General features: G+C 33.0%; 2 protein-coding genes across 4 annotated transcripts in view; one reads left to right on the top strand and one right to left on the bottom strand.

Annotated features, from left to right (window-relative positions):
• The window catches only part of LOC111004473, a 46,870-nt gene that overhangs the window by 21,572 nt on the left and 9,560 nt on the right, over window positions 1-15,738 (bottom strand). The window lies entirely within an intron of this gene.
• Window positions 6,070-14,839, top strand: LOC111004484 (maltase 2). The gene is made up of 10 exons (XM_022275528.2): window positions 6,070-6,192; window positions 7,119-7,271; window positions 9,004-9,183; window positions 10,243-10,412; window positions 10,861-11,246; window positions 11,429-11,630; window positions 12,271-12,391; window positions 12,538-12,773; window positions 13,399-13,640; window positions 14,727-14,839. Exons 1-10 carry the CDS (start codon window positions 6,126-6,128, stop codon window positions 14,800-14,802), a joined length of 1,833 nt encoding a protein of 610 aa, XP_022131220.2. The 5' UTR covers window positions 6,070-6,125; the 3' UTR covers window positions 14,803-14,839.

Below are 15,738 nucleotides of genomic sequence, written 5' to 3'. Positions count from 1 at the left end.
CTTTATAAATATAATGTTTTACTGGTAAACTGTGAAGCGGCAGATTTATGAACATCAATTTTTCAATTCATTTGTCCGAACTCATTTTACGACTCAGTGAAACGGTTACCCACGCGGGAATCATTATTTCATCGTTGGTATCATTAGTATTTTATATATACTTTAACTTTGCAATTTTAACAATATTTAAGAGAAATATATTGTTCTTGGCGCTTTAAAAGCACTTAAAGCAAAGTTTTAAAAAGATTCTTAACCCAGGATAATAATTTATAAAACGCTCTCGACTAAATCCTCTTTTAAATAAAACTCTGTGGAAAAAGAATAATACATTCGTTTCAACATTCAACAACATATAATTGAACTAATACAAAACAAAAATATTTAATAACATTATAATTACATCGTGCTTTCAATAGAAAACAAAACAGAATGTGTAAGGTCAATAATAAATTAGTATGATATCGAAAGTAATAGGGTCTAAATTTCCGTGTATATAACGAAGCTATCCTTAATACATGGGTGCGCCCGGGGACACAAACACCACGGTAATTACGTCTTTAATAGCTTACGATAACCTAATAGCCCGAAAGGGGTGACCCAATGGAACTTTGGTGTTAATTAATTTTTGACGAAATTTTTCATTACTCGCTTCGCCTCGCTTAGGCCTGTGTTATTTTAATACAGCAATAAACAATTTCAATACGTTGCACTGGCTTTGTATTAATTTAAATTAGTAAACTTTCATTATTTATCTTTGTTTATTATCTTGTTTTGTTTTTCTGGATAACCAGTAGTTGGTTATAAAAATAAAATCTTTAAAAATTTATTTTAAAAAGGTAATACATATTGTTTTATAGTATTGTCTTTTATTTACATAACTTTTACACATTTAAAGAAAAACACTTTTTTAACGGATTATAGATATGTATTTATATTTAAACTGCAAAAACCCTACATCTTTTAGTCGATACCAACTCCGGGGAAATAAATACAGATAACACAACATTTTTCTGCAGCTGTAATACTTTTTGACATTTAACACCTTTGTCTTCAGTCACCGTGACCACGCACGCTGTAAAGCACGCGAAACGTCGGTTTAAATTTAAAATTATGTACAAATAATTATAAGTTTAAATATAAATACATATCTATAATCCGTTAAAAAAGTGTTTTTCTTTAAACATATTGTTTTTATATTTACACATGTATGCAATCGAGTTGGCATTCTTCTTTAAATTTAGAATACAGTTTAAAAATGGCAGTAATGCCAAATATGACGTATAGCCTATTCCGGCGTCGGGACGTGACGACCTCATCTCGTCAAACCTCATCGAAATCTCTGGTTGCCCGTAGACTGGTCCAAGACTGACTGTATGTACTGAACTCCAAGAAAACACAAGTTGCCGCGTTTTCTCAAAACATCCTTTGTCGCTACTTTTTGAACACACTCTTCTTCCACTAAAACCTGAGCCAGTATCGGACTACTTGGCATCCACATATCGAACGACGTTCAGTTTCGCTGTTATATGAAGGGTGAGGCTGAATTGGCCTCCAAGAGGCATGGTGTGCTCAGCAAGGCAAGACGGTACGTCATCATGCAGTTGCAAGTGAATCGCTTTTCTAATACTGTTCTCACATCTGGGCGGGAGCTTGCCAGTACCTTCCACTTGACCGTATTTAATGAAAGCGGTTCGGATCGTAGCCGACATTTTTCAATATGACCTACTACTATCTAAGAAACAACAGGATAAGCTGTTATAGAAATGAAATAACACAAACCGATACACACACACACGTATACTTATAAAAATGATCAGATCAAATTACATTATTTCCTGAAGAACCGGCCGCCCCCATCTGAGATGTGTACGCAGCGTAGGGCGGGCGGGAGGTATCGACCGCTACGTAGCCCGGTCGTTCAACTCGCCGTAGACGTAGCGTAGCATCGTAGAGCGCCGTAACCGAAACTTATGTCTTGATTATCTTCGCAATATATACGCTTCTAATTTATTTTATCCTTCATATTTTCCGTAGTCGAGTTATTATGAGAACGAGTTCATAACCTATGAAGCCCGAAAATATATCGGTATTGTACTGAAATGTAGGTCAATACTCAAGCATTGTACTAGAGTAATTTAATGGAACGGTTTAGAAAAATAGCAGCGTATATTTTTATCGAATTCTACAAAATATGAAGAGTTTGAAACTCAAATAAAACTGTAATAAGATGTGCGTTCACCAAATGTCCAGCAATCTTATAAATTGTTTTATTTAATAATGTTTTTACTGTAAATAAATTTACATAAGCCCAGTATTTACAGTATCTTAATCGAAAAGCTCTGGACTATGTTGTAATGAACTATTGTATAGCTCACAAACTTTGACGTTTACCAAAAACATAGTTTATAATATAACTGTTTTCAAAAGAGCTACATAAAGTGTGTTTAATATCAAGGGCACGGAAATAAAACTTAACATAGAAATTAAAAAATAACTAAGGTGATCGAATCTGTTGACAGCATGTAGACAAAAGTGAAGGTGATTTGATATATCGTCAGAGCTATAATTGCCGTCAAAGTATCGGGACGAGAGCGCGAGAATGGCCGTGTTGGCGTCCGACGACTTGGAGCACATGGCCGGCGGTGCCTGGATCCGGCAAGGCCACGAAAGGAGAATTTGGATGGAGGACTATTACCATTGTTTTATCGTGGGATACTTTTAAACTAAATTTAAGATAAATTTGTATTATATAGAAGCTTTACCCCCTAATTGCATCAAGCATTCATTTAATCCTTAAGGAGTTTTCATACAACACATAACCATGTTTAAGGTGGCTATATCTTATGCGAGGCCCTGACCTCTGTCGCCATACATAATTTAAGAGGTGCGGATGTGGTAATTACAGGTACGTGTCCTTTTGGAATATTGAATTAGTTCGTAAACGCCCCGTGTTTTAGACGTGATTAAATTATGAACACGCGTTAAATTATAATGGTATTTCACAGAATTTGCACAAGTGAAAGATTTATTATTATTAATAAATTCTGTAACCCGTGTAAGACACAAAAGTACGAATAATACGGAAATAATGCTCCTAGTGAGTCGTGATCCTTTAAGATACAATTCCTGACAAACTTCCTGACACAATTAGCGCGTCCTCAGGAAAAAAATAATTGAGGCTAAATTTTAAATTATGTGGCATGGCTAATTACCTACTTGACTATAATTACTTTTATCTGTTTTATCTGTTGATTTGTTTTTATTTCACGTCTACGTCGTTATACAATGACGTTATGGAAAATTATTTACTGGAAAATTTATCGGATATCGTAATCCATCATAGCATTTTATTTTCATTAAAATCCTATATGTTTTTCTCTTTATACATTGTTTTGCTTGAAACTTCTTAATAAAACAAACCGTAATGTGATACATAGCTGGGAAAACAGCATTCTAATACTAGTTATATAATTGACAAATGACAAAAACCATTGTAGATTCTCTAATTAACTATACTTGAAGAATTCGGATTTAATAATTAAATATTAATAAGCAAGATTGTTCAGTAAAAGCAAACGGCGATGCCAAGTATGCGCCTTGTGTATAGAATGCTTTGTGCTTCCAGAATTTTCCACATTGAAGATAAACATGTCATTTAGAAACTTGCTTTTATCTAAAATGTGAACTGTATATTATAACAAAAGAATGTGTTTGGTTAAACACGTTTATCCGAAGATCATCATTATTTTAAAATTAGTTTTTAACTTAAGAAATCCGAATCCAGAATCCCGAAGAAAGAAAGACGAAGAAGAAAGAAGAAGAGACGTTTATCATTCGACACTCATGAGTGTTAAAAAACATATTTTTTCACACTACGAGAGAATTAAGGTAAATCACTGCTAGTCTAGGTATATTGATTAAATAAACAATGTTCCAATAGATTTAAATTTGATATACCTATCTTTTTCAAAAAATATAAAATATATTGAAATAATATTTATAAAAGTTTAAAATCTTGTCAATATTTTAAAAATGACAATAAACCTATGGTAGGTTACTTAACAATAAACTCAATCTAAGAATGTCTAACTATACGCATTATAACAAAAATCGAGCATCACTCAAAAACTGTTCCGTCCCAAAAATTAGCCGACATCACTTCAACAGAAATTGATTTACGCTGTATTTTTTCGAAAACATTAATCACGGCACAGTTAATTAATCACGGGCCGCTGTCGATAGCAAGCCTGACCCCGACCCCCGACCCTCCATTTACGAAGAAATTAGGATTTTGTTCAGCCGCATGGCCTACTAAGGGGACACAAACCAGTTATTTCTACCGTGTTTACGAGCTGTTCTCTGTCATCTAGAAAATTCTTTTAATATTGTCTTTGTTTTGCGCAAATACATATTTAAAAATTCCAAACTAAGCTTGTTCTAAGTACCAATGTATGATTTTGTGCATGTATTCGAAGCTATATCTAATAAATATAAATAATAACGTGTGGGTTTGTTTTTTAAAAGACTGCAAAGTGGCTGGTATCTTAACAAGATCTATTATATATTTTACAGTTAACATATATTGCTTATTGTCTTATATATATATAAGACAATAAGCAAACATCACAAAACAATATCCCAATTTCCTTTCTATATAATAACCATGTTTTATCATGTTACAGTGTAAATTTTAATCCCTAAACACCCCTATTTTTTCTTTATTATCGAAAAATGAAGGTTAATTAAGTGATAACTCTATCAATAATTAAAAATAAATAAGATAGCATATACGTAGTACCTCTAGCAAATTATTTATCGTAATCACTAAAGAAATATTATTGATAAGCTATCGGCTACAAAATATATTCCAGATTAACGTATGTTAAATAATCGATATTTTACGCGAAAGATTATAATAAATTGAATAATACGTGTTTAGGAAAATAACAATATTTAGAATAATTTTTGCGCGTATCAATACACAGTTTGGAAACTTGTTTTTTTAATCTATATGCCGTTTCATATGCGGTGTCACTTACTTGTACATTCTAATTCTAAATGCTGCTACTAAATACTAAATGCTGTCTCCGACACTATCGACATATTTGTATGTTTTTATATTGTATTAAATGTTTCTCGACATTGTCGTATTGGCATAGGCTGTAAAGATAATGTGTGTGTTTCTGAAATAAATAAATACATAATCTTTTATCAATAGATGTAGGCATAATCATGAGATACCAGAAATTGTAAACATTTTTTGTCGTAATTATTATGTATATGAGAGCATGTTAGCAATAAACAAAGTTTTTTTGTAACTTAAGAATATATCTAGTGGATTATATTTTATTAATTCATATTCCACACTTCATATCGTTCATATCACATTTGAATGTGTGTGTGTAGTTAAATACGTGAATCAGATAGTATAGTTTCCTTCGTATTACGCATAAATCAGATTTAATAACTAGCTATAGAAATAAATCCAAAAAAGCAATGATTATATTTAGCATTTTTGTATAAACTGTCCAACTTTTTGCATCCCAGCATTTTATATTAAGAAAAATATATTTTAGAAATTATGTTTAGATAGATATTATTTCAGGATGTAACAGGCTTACCTGCACTATTATGTTTGAGGCTAGAAAAATAGACAAGAGATAACATTTATTACTAACAAAACACACAGACAGAAACAATTTGTCTTTTTTTTTTAAAGAACTAATAAAAATAATATCATCTCAACCAGATCTAGTGAAAGCGTAGACAGAGGTACTCTTGAGGTAAAAAATACAGGATTGCTTGGACGCCCTCTGTGTGTATATGTGAATGTTGTGTTAAAGAAAAAACTTGGCAATTAAAAGAGTGGCGGAAAGTTGATTGCCAGTTCTTCTCTTCCGTTATACGCCCTTGATTTGAGAAATGGCAGTCAATATAAAATTAGAAGCATTTAATGTATATTTCTTTTTTTGACGTAAAAATTTTGAAATAAATGATTTTTGATTTGATTTGATTTGATCTACTATATTATATTGTATTATTTTTTACATATCATCATCATACGCAATCTTGATACTAACAAATGATTTGAGCTGTGATATGAAACGCGTGTGGTGTCCGCAGTTATGAATTCGACCGCTAAGGTTTTGGGTGCGACGGCAATCATCGTTGTGGGGGTCGGCTTGATTGCAGGTAAAGTAAAAAATATATCAAATAGTTACAGCTATTGTAATAAATTTTACTGTTAATGTGTTGTTAGAATAGGATGAACAATTTTCGCTTTAAAATGTCATTATTATTGTATACACGGCTGAAACTATCTAGCAAAAAGATTTAAGATATTTGATATTATAAACAGAGGATGTTGAATTATTACCCTGTAAGTACCATACCATTTATGTAGTTTAGCACATCCGACAATTTAAGATAATAAAACAATTTTAGAATAATGTCACTTTAATATTTAAGTTTACTACAGTCATTTGAACAGTTCAGTACTGAAACGATGATTTCGACGTTAGTTTTATGTAAGTCATTTTATGTATTTTAATTAATAAATTGCTTAAGAGATGAAATAAATAAAAACTGTGACTGGGAAGATATGGACAAGCTCAGAAAAGAGCAGAGAGGAAAGAAATGGAACAGGCCTTTGACAAAGTTGGGCAAACAGATGGCTTGTCGGTGTCTCCGACAAACTAGAGACACTTAAGATTAAAGTTATGTAAAATTTCTGTCTGAATAAAGACTTATATTAAATAAAAATAAAAAGTCAGTGGCGCTACAACCTCTTAGGACCTGGTCTCAGATTTCTGAATCTGTTTCATGATCATTTTTAAATCTAACAGGCAAGTAGGTGATCAGCCTCCAGTGCTTGGCACACGTCGACTTTTTCGGTCTAAGACATGTCGGTTTCCTCACCGTTTGAGCAAATGTTAAATGCGCACATAGAAAGAAAGTCCATTGGTGCACAGCCGGGGATCGAACCTCCGACCTCAGGTATGAGAGTCGCACGCTGAAGCCACTAGGCCAACACTGCTCTTCATACAGACTTATATTATTATTGTCTTATATTATATGAATACCCATTTTTTGTGATAATGTTTAAATCTCTTGAATAGGTGGAATAACATGGGCAGTCCTGGCAACGAGAGGGTCAGACGTTCCCCCACCTGAATTAATTCCTTTGGAGTGGTGGCAACACTGTGTTCTATATCAGATCTACCCTAGATCCTTCAAAGACAGCGATGGAGATGGTATCGGTGATTTAAAAGGTATGTGAAAAATCCTATATGTTTTAAAACTATTGAGCGTTATATATAATTGTTACACATTAAATATATATTTTTCATATAATATGTAGCTAGCTAAAATCGGCTTAGACGGCATAATGCTTAAATGAAGTCGATTAGGTTAGGTGATATAACTAATATCAGCGGTTTAAATATCCCATGAGCAAAAACACTAATGGATAATTGGCCATTTTTTTTTTCTATAGAACAGGGGGCAAACGGGCAGAAGGCTCACCTGATGTTAAGTGATACCGCCGCCCATGGACACTCTCGATGCCAGAAGGCTCGCGAATGCGTTGCCGGCCTTTTAAGAATTTTATTTTATTTAATTTTTTTCGAAAGAAATGACTAATTATTAGGTGATAAAACAATAAGATAATGAAGTCTATAAAAACTGCAATTCAAAGAATTAATAACGAATTTACCAACGCAAAAGGTATGGGCAATGGCGCTCGCCAAAACCGTCCGGTTAGTTTAAAAGCTAAATAAAAAACCACACTGCCCACGGCCCAAATAAAACACCCATCGGCAATCTGTCATTTTCTTTTCGGGATGAAAAATGTACTGTTTATTACGCTTTCGAAGCTAAATCGCTTTCTGCTGTATTTTTATATATACTATTTTTACCCGACTTCAAAGAAATTTATCAATTTGACCTATACGTTTTTTACATTTGTTCGCTGATAACTTTGTTTTAAATTGATTTAATAATTATTATATATTTGGGAAGAGTATGAAATGGTGAAACTTTTCATACTTGTGACCTACATGTGATCTGGATACAAAAGACCAAGAGTCGAAGAGATATCGAAGGGATATTTAGAAAATCTATTCAAAATAAAAAATCTATGAAATGATAACTTCGAGGGTTGGTTTTTTTTGTTTAAATATATAACAGTATTTTCTAGAAAATATAATATATAGTATCTAATATTACCTTAAGGATTTAAACTAGCAGATAAATAGATGTATATAATTTAAAGAAAAGCACTTTTTTACGGATTAAAGTTATGTATGTATTATTGTTTTTAAACTTATAATTATTTACTTTGTCTTCAGTCACCGTGACCACGCACGCTGTATAGCACGCGAAACGACGGTTAAATTTAAAATTATGTTTAAATAATTATAAGTTTAAATACAATAATACATAACTTTAATCCCTGAAAAAGTGTTTTTCTTTAAATGTGTAATATTTATGTTAATAAAAGACAATACTAGATGTATATAATTATCATGTTTTGATAAATTTATTTAGTTTAGTGAACTCATGATATTAGTTATTTATGACAAGGTTACACAAAACCGCTTATTATCGAACACAATGACTTTATAATGATCAACATCCTTCACAAACATCAAACAAATTATGATTAAAGTCATAGCAATTTTATAATGGTTAGGTGGATTAAGTGGAAAAATTAGACGACTATTCGCCGAAGTGTGAAACATCAAACTCTTCTTTTAATAATAACTAATAAATTTCAATTATAATAATTTTAGTTAGGATGACAGCGGTTCACTGCATCAAATTAGCATGCGAAATATAGTTAATATCAATTCAATTGTGTAAAAATAAAATATGGAAATATTGATCTATATAAAAGAGCATATATTTTATTTTGTATGTAATTTTTTATAGGAGACTTTTATTATATTCAAAATGTATGTACTTCCTTCTTCTAAAGTGCGACATACTTTTATCCATTTTCAGGAATCATAAGTGAGCTGCCCCTCTTCGTTGAGGCGGGAGTGGACGCGATCTGGATGTCTCCAATATTCGAGTCCCCAATGGTGGATTTTGGTTATGACATCAGTAACTTCTACAACATTCATTATGAATATGGCACTATGGAGGATTTCAGAGAATTGCTAATGAAAGCACACGAACTTGGTAAGAAAAAATACTCATTTATCTTTATAGATTACCATTTAGAGCGGTTACATGTCGTTTCGCCATACGCGCTTCAAAAAAGCGGACGCGTGTAAACTGGAATATTTCAGCGTGTTACTTATTCGCGCTTATTACAAACGCTAGTCTATAACCACCCTTAGTCCATTTAAATTAGGGACAGTATACGTAATATGTATTTCTTGAGGAAATAAACAAAATTCCATATTTCGTAAATATGTTTAATTTACAGAAATTCTGTTGTAAGGAAAGTTTAAGTATAAAAAACTCATAAAATCTATAATTGTTTACCGTTTATCAAATGTTAAACCGATCTTAAAATAACGAATAAAAACATCGCATGAAAATATTTGTTGCCTAGATAATATAGTTTCTGAATAACTTTTCAAACTGGAGCACAATTGCTGATTGTAATCATAATTTAATACAAAACTTGTAAATAACAATAAATCAAACATTCTAGATAACAATCGAAGCCGATTATCGGACGTACCTGGAATTTATAATCGAAATTCAGAAGCTTCGCAAAGCCAGACTTGGATAAACATGATACAAAAAATATACCTATACATATTTATAATAAGTATTTGTATAGCATTTTGTACTACTTCGCACGTCTAGAGTCGAAAACAGTTGGGTTTCCACCAATTATTTGGTGATACAAATAATAATTGAAAAACTCAACGACATATGTTGATACCCCTTTAGTGGATTTTTTTTTATAGAACAGGGGGCAAACGGGCAGGAGGCTCACCTGATGTTAAGTGATACCGCCGCCCATGGACACATTCAATGCCAGAGGGCTCGCGAGTGCTTTGCCGGCCTTTTAAGAATTTTCCATCGAGAAAAGAGCGTACCAATTTGAGTTTTTTTCTTTTATTAATTAAAAACTTATAATATAGTCAAATGAATTTAAATCTATCGTAATTAATAATTACACATAGATATTACTAGTGAAAATTTTAAATATTTTACCCCGTTTCCTGTTCTTAAAAAATTAATACATTATAATATAATTTACACACATATATTTTCTTTCAGGAATCAAAGTGCTATTAGATTTTGTTCCGAATCATGCAAGTAATGAGTCTGAATACTTTATCAATTCTGAAGCGAGAGTACCAGGTTACGAAGATTTCTTCGTATGGGCTGATGGTCACGATGATCCCAACGACCCAACTAAAACTAACAAACTTCCACCGTCTAACTGGGTATGATTTTATTTTCTACAAGCCAAATATCTATAACAACAAATTTAAGGAAAAAATAATAGTACAATTTGGTTGTCTTAAGTAATTAATTAATTGTACTATTGTATGCATTCCCCAACCCGGCTGGTCCCCGTGGGGAATTAGACCGAAACCCTCCAATAATAAAAAAAGATTGGAGGAGGTTTTTGCCGCGGCAAACGGACACGCAAAATCCACAATAGATCAATCTACGAAAAATAAAGAAAATATCTCCAAAAGAGGTTATTAAAAAAAACTATTGTATGCATGTAAACTATACTATTGTTACATCTTTATTAGATATATAAGATGTAGCAGAGATGGCTAGTCTATAAAAAACACGATCACCATAAACATATACGAAAATGAAACTGCCGCCGCTAGGCTTTGCGGCACTTCTCTGATAGCGCGTTAATTGCACTTATTCCAGGTAAGCCAATTTGGAGGCTCGGCCTGGGAGTGGAGCCAACGCCGCCAGCAATTCTACTTACATCAGTTTGCCGTACAGCAAGCGGACTTTAACTTTCGCAATCAGGCAGTCAGGGATGAAATGTTTAAAATCATGAAATTCTGGTTGGACGAAGGGGCCGACGGGTTTAGAGTCGATGCTTTACCTTACCTAATCGAGGCCGATCCGGCTGATCACAATGGACGATATCCTGACGATCCACTCAGTGGAAGGATGGAATTTGAATCTCACCAACTTGGATACACCATACCACTATATACCAAGGACCTGATTGAGCTCTACGATGTTGTGTATGAATGGAGATCTTTTGTGGATCGTTATCTTGAAGAAAGTGGCGGCGATACACGGTTAGTTGGAGTTATAACAAGATGGGTTCTTTGTATGATTTTCTTTTGTTAGAATCTTAGAATCGATTTTATACTTAAAGCGGTTGGAAACGTATAGAATTGTTTGAATGTTTAATGTTTGGAATTTAGGTCATAATTGTAAATAAGTAACGCCCATTTGAATATAATTCATTCTGTTTCAGGGTTCTTTTCTCAGAAGGCTACGCAAATGTTTCAATGACGATGTTGTACTATGGTAACGAGCAAGGCAGCGTCGGAGCCCATTTTCCCTTCAATTTTGACTTCATCACCGATCTTTCGTCAAAATCTACAGCCAGAGACTTTGTGTATGTCATTCTTAAGTGGCTCACATATATGCCTTATGGCGGTGTTCCAAATTGGGTGGTATGTTTTTCTTTATTCTAGTTGAGAATATCTCTCTCTCGGAGAATCTCCATAGAATAGGTAATTTAATAACAGAAATAATAGTTAGTTAGTCAAAATAAGTTCCAAAACATAATCATAACACTTTTTACGCTATATTTTTTTTTTAAGTAAAAAGATTTTTTGGTATCGTTCACTATATTGGCTTAAATTTTGTTTTCATTTCAACACTCAACACCCCTAAATTTATTTATTTATGTTTTAGACAAAATTTTTCGTTTTTATTTTTTTACGATACACCATACAAAAATACATGCAACCCTAAATTTTCACCCCTCTACAATCATCCCTTATGTTTTTTTTGTTAATTATAAACTTTAATTTTTTGGCACAAAAACATGGCAAAACAACGTTTGCCGGGTCAGCTAGTATGATTATAATATGGGTATAATGGCTTAGATTTTGTTTTCATTTCAACACTCGCATCAAATACATTAGAATATATTCTATTGGTACCTACACAGTTAATGTAACAATTGTATGATTTCTGTTTGCAACTCAATAGTTTTCTGATTATAATGGCTTAGATTTTCTAATTTCAACACTCGCATCAAATACATAAGTATGATACTGATGAATGATAACTATGGAATGATTTCAGTTTGGAAATCATGACAACAATCGTATGCCGACTCGGTTCCGTGAGAGTATGGTGGATGGACTGAACTCACTGAATATGTTGTTACCAGGGGTTGCCGTCACATACCAAGGCGAAGAAATTGGTAATACTATTCCAAGTCATGCTTATTTCCCAAAAGGGTAGACAGGGACCACAGACCGCATGTATAAGATCCCTATATACATTTCCTTTCCTCCACTGATATAATATTGACCCTTTTTACCTACATACTGGTGTTCGGTTTTTTAGGTATGAAAGATGGCTACGTCAGCTGGGAAGATACTGTGGATGTTGAGGCCTTAAACAGAGGGGACAATGAAACATATATGTTGTACTCGCGGGACCCGGCAAGAACTCCCTACCACTGGAACAATCTAATAAACGCTGGTTTCAGTACCGCAGAGAAGACTTGGCTTCCGGTCGCTGAAGACTATCCAGTATTAAATCTGGAATTACAGAAAGCGGCAGAACGTAGTCATTTCAAGGTAATATTTATTATGTAGTTAAATGTCTCTGCAACCCCTTTAACCGACTGCAAAAGAGGTCAGTTTGAGCAGTATGTAAGCCATATTATTAAGTTAAACAATATTTGATGTGATGTTCAATGAAAAATGATGAAAAAGCTACATATCTATTTATATTTTTATTGGAAACTTAAACTCATAGCAAGGTGATTGTTATTGTTTTGAAGGTTTTAGAATAATATATATTAACACAGGGAACAGTCCAAGTTTCATTAAATTCGATTTTGTAGTTTCTGAGATATAAATTACCACGCATTTCTGGACGGGGTATGTATACCTACTAAGAATACCTTAGAAGAATGGCACATTCAGAGCTTGAATATAAACAGGATATCGCTGTCTATTCACCAAGATACCACCACCAGATCTAGTTTATGTAAATAAAATCCAATTTAGGAAAGGAGAGATTTGACACTCCCATACTGTTTAGTTTCTCGAGCACATCTGCCTAATCGCCTGATAGATAGGCAATTAGGGGAAAAATGTTTATAAAGCCCACCATACTAACCATGCCCTGGTAAATGGTAACTAAACCACCAGAAAAACTTATATTTCTGCAATAGAATTTAAAACTTCTAAATTACAGGTCTACCAAGCCTTGACTGACTTAAGGAGAAAAGAGAGATCCCTCTCCCATGGTGATTACTCTATCAGAGCCATCTCTGACAGTACTTTTTACTTAGTTCGGTATCTACCTAGCTATGATACTATCGTTCTAGTATTCAATGTGGCAGAAACCAGTGATACTATAGATTTGAGCAGAATACCGAATCTTTCCCTACCAACTACTGTATATGTCTCCAGCATACATTCTACAAGGCTCAGTGGGTAAGTTCACTTAATTTGTTTAATAGAAGTATTTCTCAAATATATCTCAATGTAAATTTAGCAGGATTAAATGGTTTCTGCATTAATTGAGAGCTTTAACGGAATACCTTTTTAAATAGGCTGCTTAATATCTATCCGCTCACCGTCTAATCTAAAAACAGCACTCAAGGACTGGCTTATGAACACACACTGACTAAACACTTTTTTAACAATGATTTAAACATAGTTTGGGTAATATCTCAACAAAACAGATATTTTTTCTCTAATGACTATAATATAATCGTAAGCTGAGATATTTCAATATAAGTTATATTAAAGGGCACATTTTTGCGTCTTTGTTGAATATTTAGACAGTTGCGTTGGGATTGCTTTTACCTCCCAATACAATGGTTATAATCAGTCGCGGATTTAGAGGCCTCGGGGCAACAAAGGAGTGGACGCACCCTGGCCCCAAATAATTTTTCAAATAATATGAACAATTTTTTTCAGTCAATAATTATTTATGATTTAGGATTAATATAATAGTAACAAACATGTAAAAATATATCAAAATAAAAATTGTGCACTAGCGTTCTATACACATTTTTTCCTAAGTCTTTATTTTGTGAGCCCCTCTTGGAGACAATGGAGGGAGTTCTCATTGAGATGATGTAGAGAGATGTAGCCTCAATTACCCTTTCTTAAATCCGGCACTGGATATTTTTTTATAGAACAAGACGGGGCGCAACGGGTTCACCTAATGTTAAGTGATTCCGCCGCCCATGGACACTCTCAATACCAGAGGGCTCCCGATTGTATTGCCTATATAATATATAATCGCTGTAATTTATTTATTTGTCAGCTCCTGTTAGCTGACTAATTTAGATTTAAATATCAGATTTAAATATAAAAATTAAAAAGCAATCTTAGTTACAAATATTATATAAAAGTTTTATGCAAGTTTATATGATATTAATTTTGTAAGCTGATAAATACTATGGAACTGCGACAAGGGATGTAACTATCGCAATATGTAATCCTTATCTACTAAATCAAGTTATATATAAGTAGTATTATACATTTTAATCAATGATGTTTTACTTTCAGCACCAACATAAGTGACGAACTTTTGACTCTAACCGCGGGTGAAGCCATCGTTTTTAAGTCTAAAACAAATATGTAAAAACTATAAATATGAATTAAACCAATTTTAGCAATTATTACTTTTAATTTTAATTTGTAAATAATGTAAATAGTATGTATTAAGTTATATAATAAATTGTATGTATATTTTGTGTTTTATTTTATACATACATTGATGTTTTATATAGACACTTGCGTTCATGCTGCTGCAATGAGAATAAATACTTGAGTACTATAGTTAAAAAGGTGCAATTAGACAGATTTTTTTAAATAAGGATTTGTTCTATCTTTTGCTTGGCATAATGATACAACTTCTATGTTGCATGGATTACATAAATCTCATACTAATATTAAAACATATCTTTTTATTAAGTATTACTAAGTAAGATTGTTTACTGCGTATTTCGTCATAAGAATGAGGGCTGAATATTGTGCTGTGACACTTAATCTTTCACTCAAGAAAGTTCAGCACTTTGTTTGTCGTGATCAACAAATATATTTGTCAATTGCAATAGTCCTGCCGATTTATGTTAATTTTATGTAACCGCGGGTCTAGATTATGTTTGGCTACAGGTCAACATGCAAAAGGCACAATCTAGGCGGTGTAACACATAAATAGATTGTTAAGGTATAAAATTGATATTTCGTGCGATAGCAGTGTGGGCAAAATGCCCAGAACGTTGGCAACCCCAGTGGTGCACTCCTAAATTACAACCATCGTAAATATATATTTGTGTTTACATAAATTAATTCTCATTTTTAAATGTAGAAAGTAGAACGGACGAATAAATTATTATTATCTGCACAGTATGCAAAAAATTACATAAATGTTGTTGCTCATTATTGTGGTTGACGAATTTAAAAATGCTACTTTGGGTTTTTCATTATGCAGTTTGAAAAAAAGTGTCAAGAATGGCGACGAATATTTAATTGTTGGGTTAGGTTAGGTTTGATATGCGCGGCGGCAGTAAGTATT

The sequence above is a fragment of the Pieris rapae genome, chromosome 10, assembly GCF_905147795.1.
Source record: "Pieris rapae chromosome 10, ilPieRapa1.1, whole genome shotgun sequence".
In the NCBI taxonomy this organism is placed as follows: Eukaryota; Metazoa; Arthropoda; class Insecta; order Lepidoptera; family Pieridae; genus Pieris; species Pieris rapae.
The sequence above is the reverse complement of the archived record's forward strand: the minus strand, read 5'-3'. Positions and strand labels throughout refer to the sequence as shown.

What these genes read in the sequence shown, in the direction of transcription:
- LOC111004484 (XM_022275528.2), top strand. Translation starts at nt 6,126, where the DNA reads ATGAATTCGACCGCTAAGGTTTTGGGTGCGACGGCAATCATCGTTGTG. An exon ending in AACTTCCACCGTCTAACTGG is followed by an intron (nt 10,413 to 10,860) that starts GTATGATTTTAT and finishes CACTTATTCCAG; the next exon opens with GTAAGCCAATTTGGAGGCTC. An exon ending in CAGAACGTAGTCATTTCAAG is followed by an intron (nt 12,774 to 13,398) that starts GTAATATTTATT and finishes TCTAAATTACAG; the next exon opens with GTCTACCAAGCCTTGACTGA.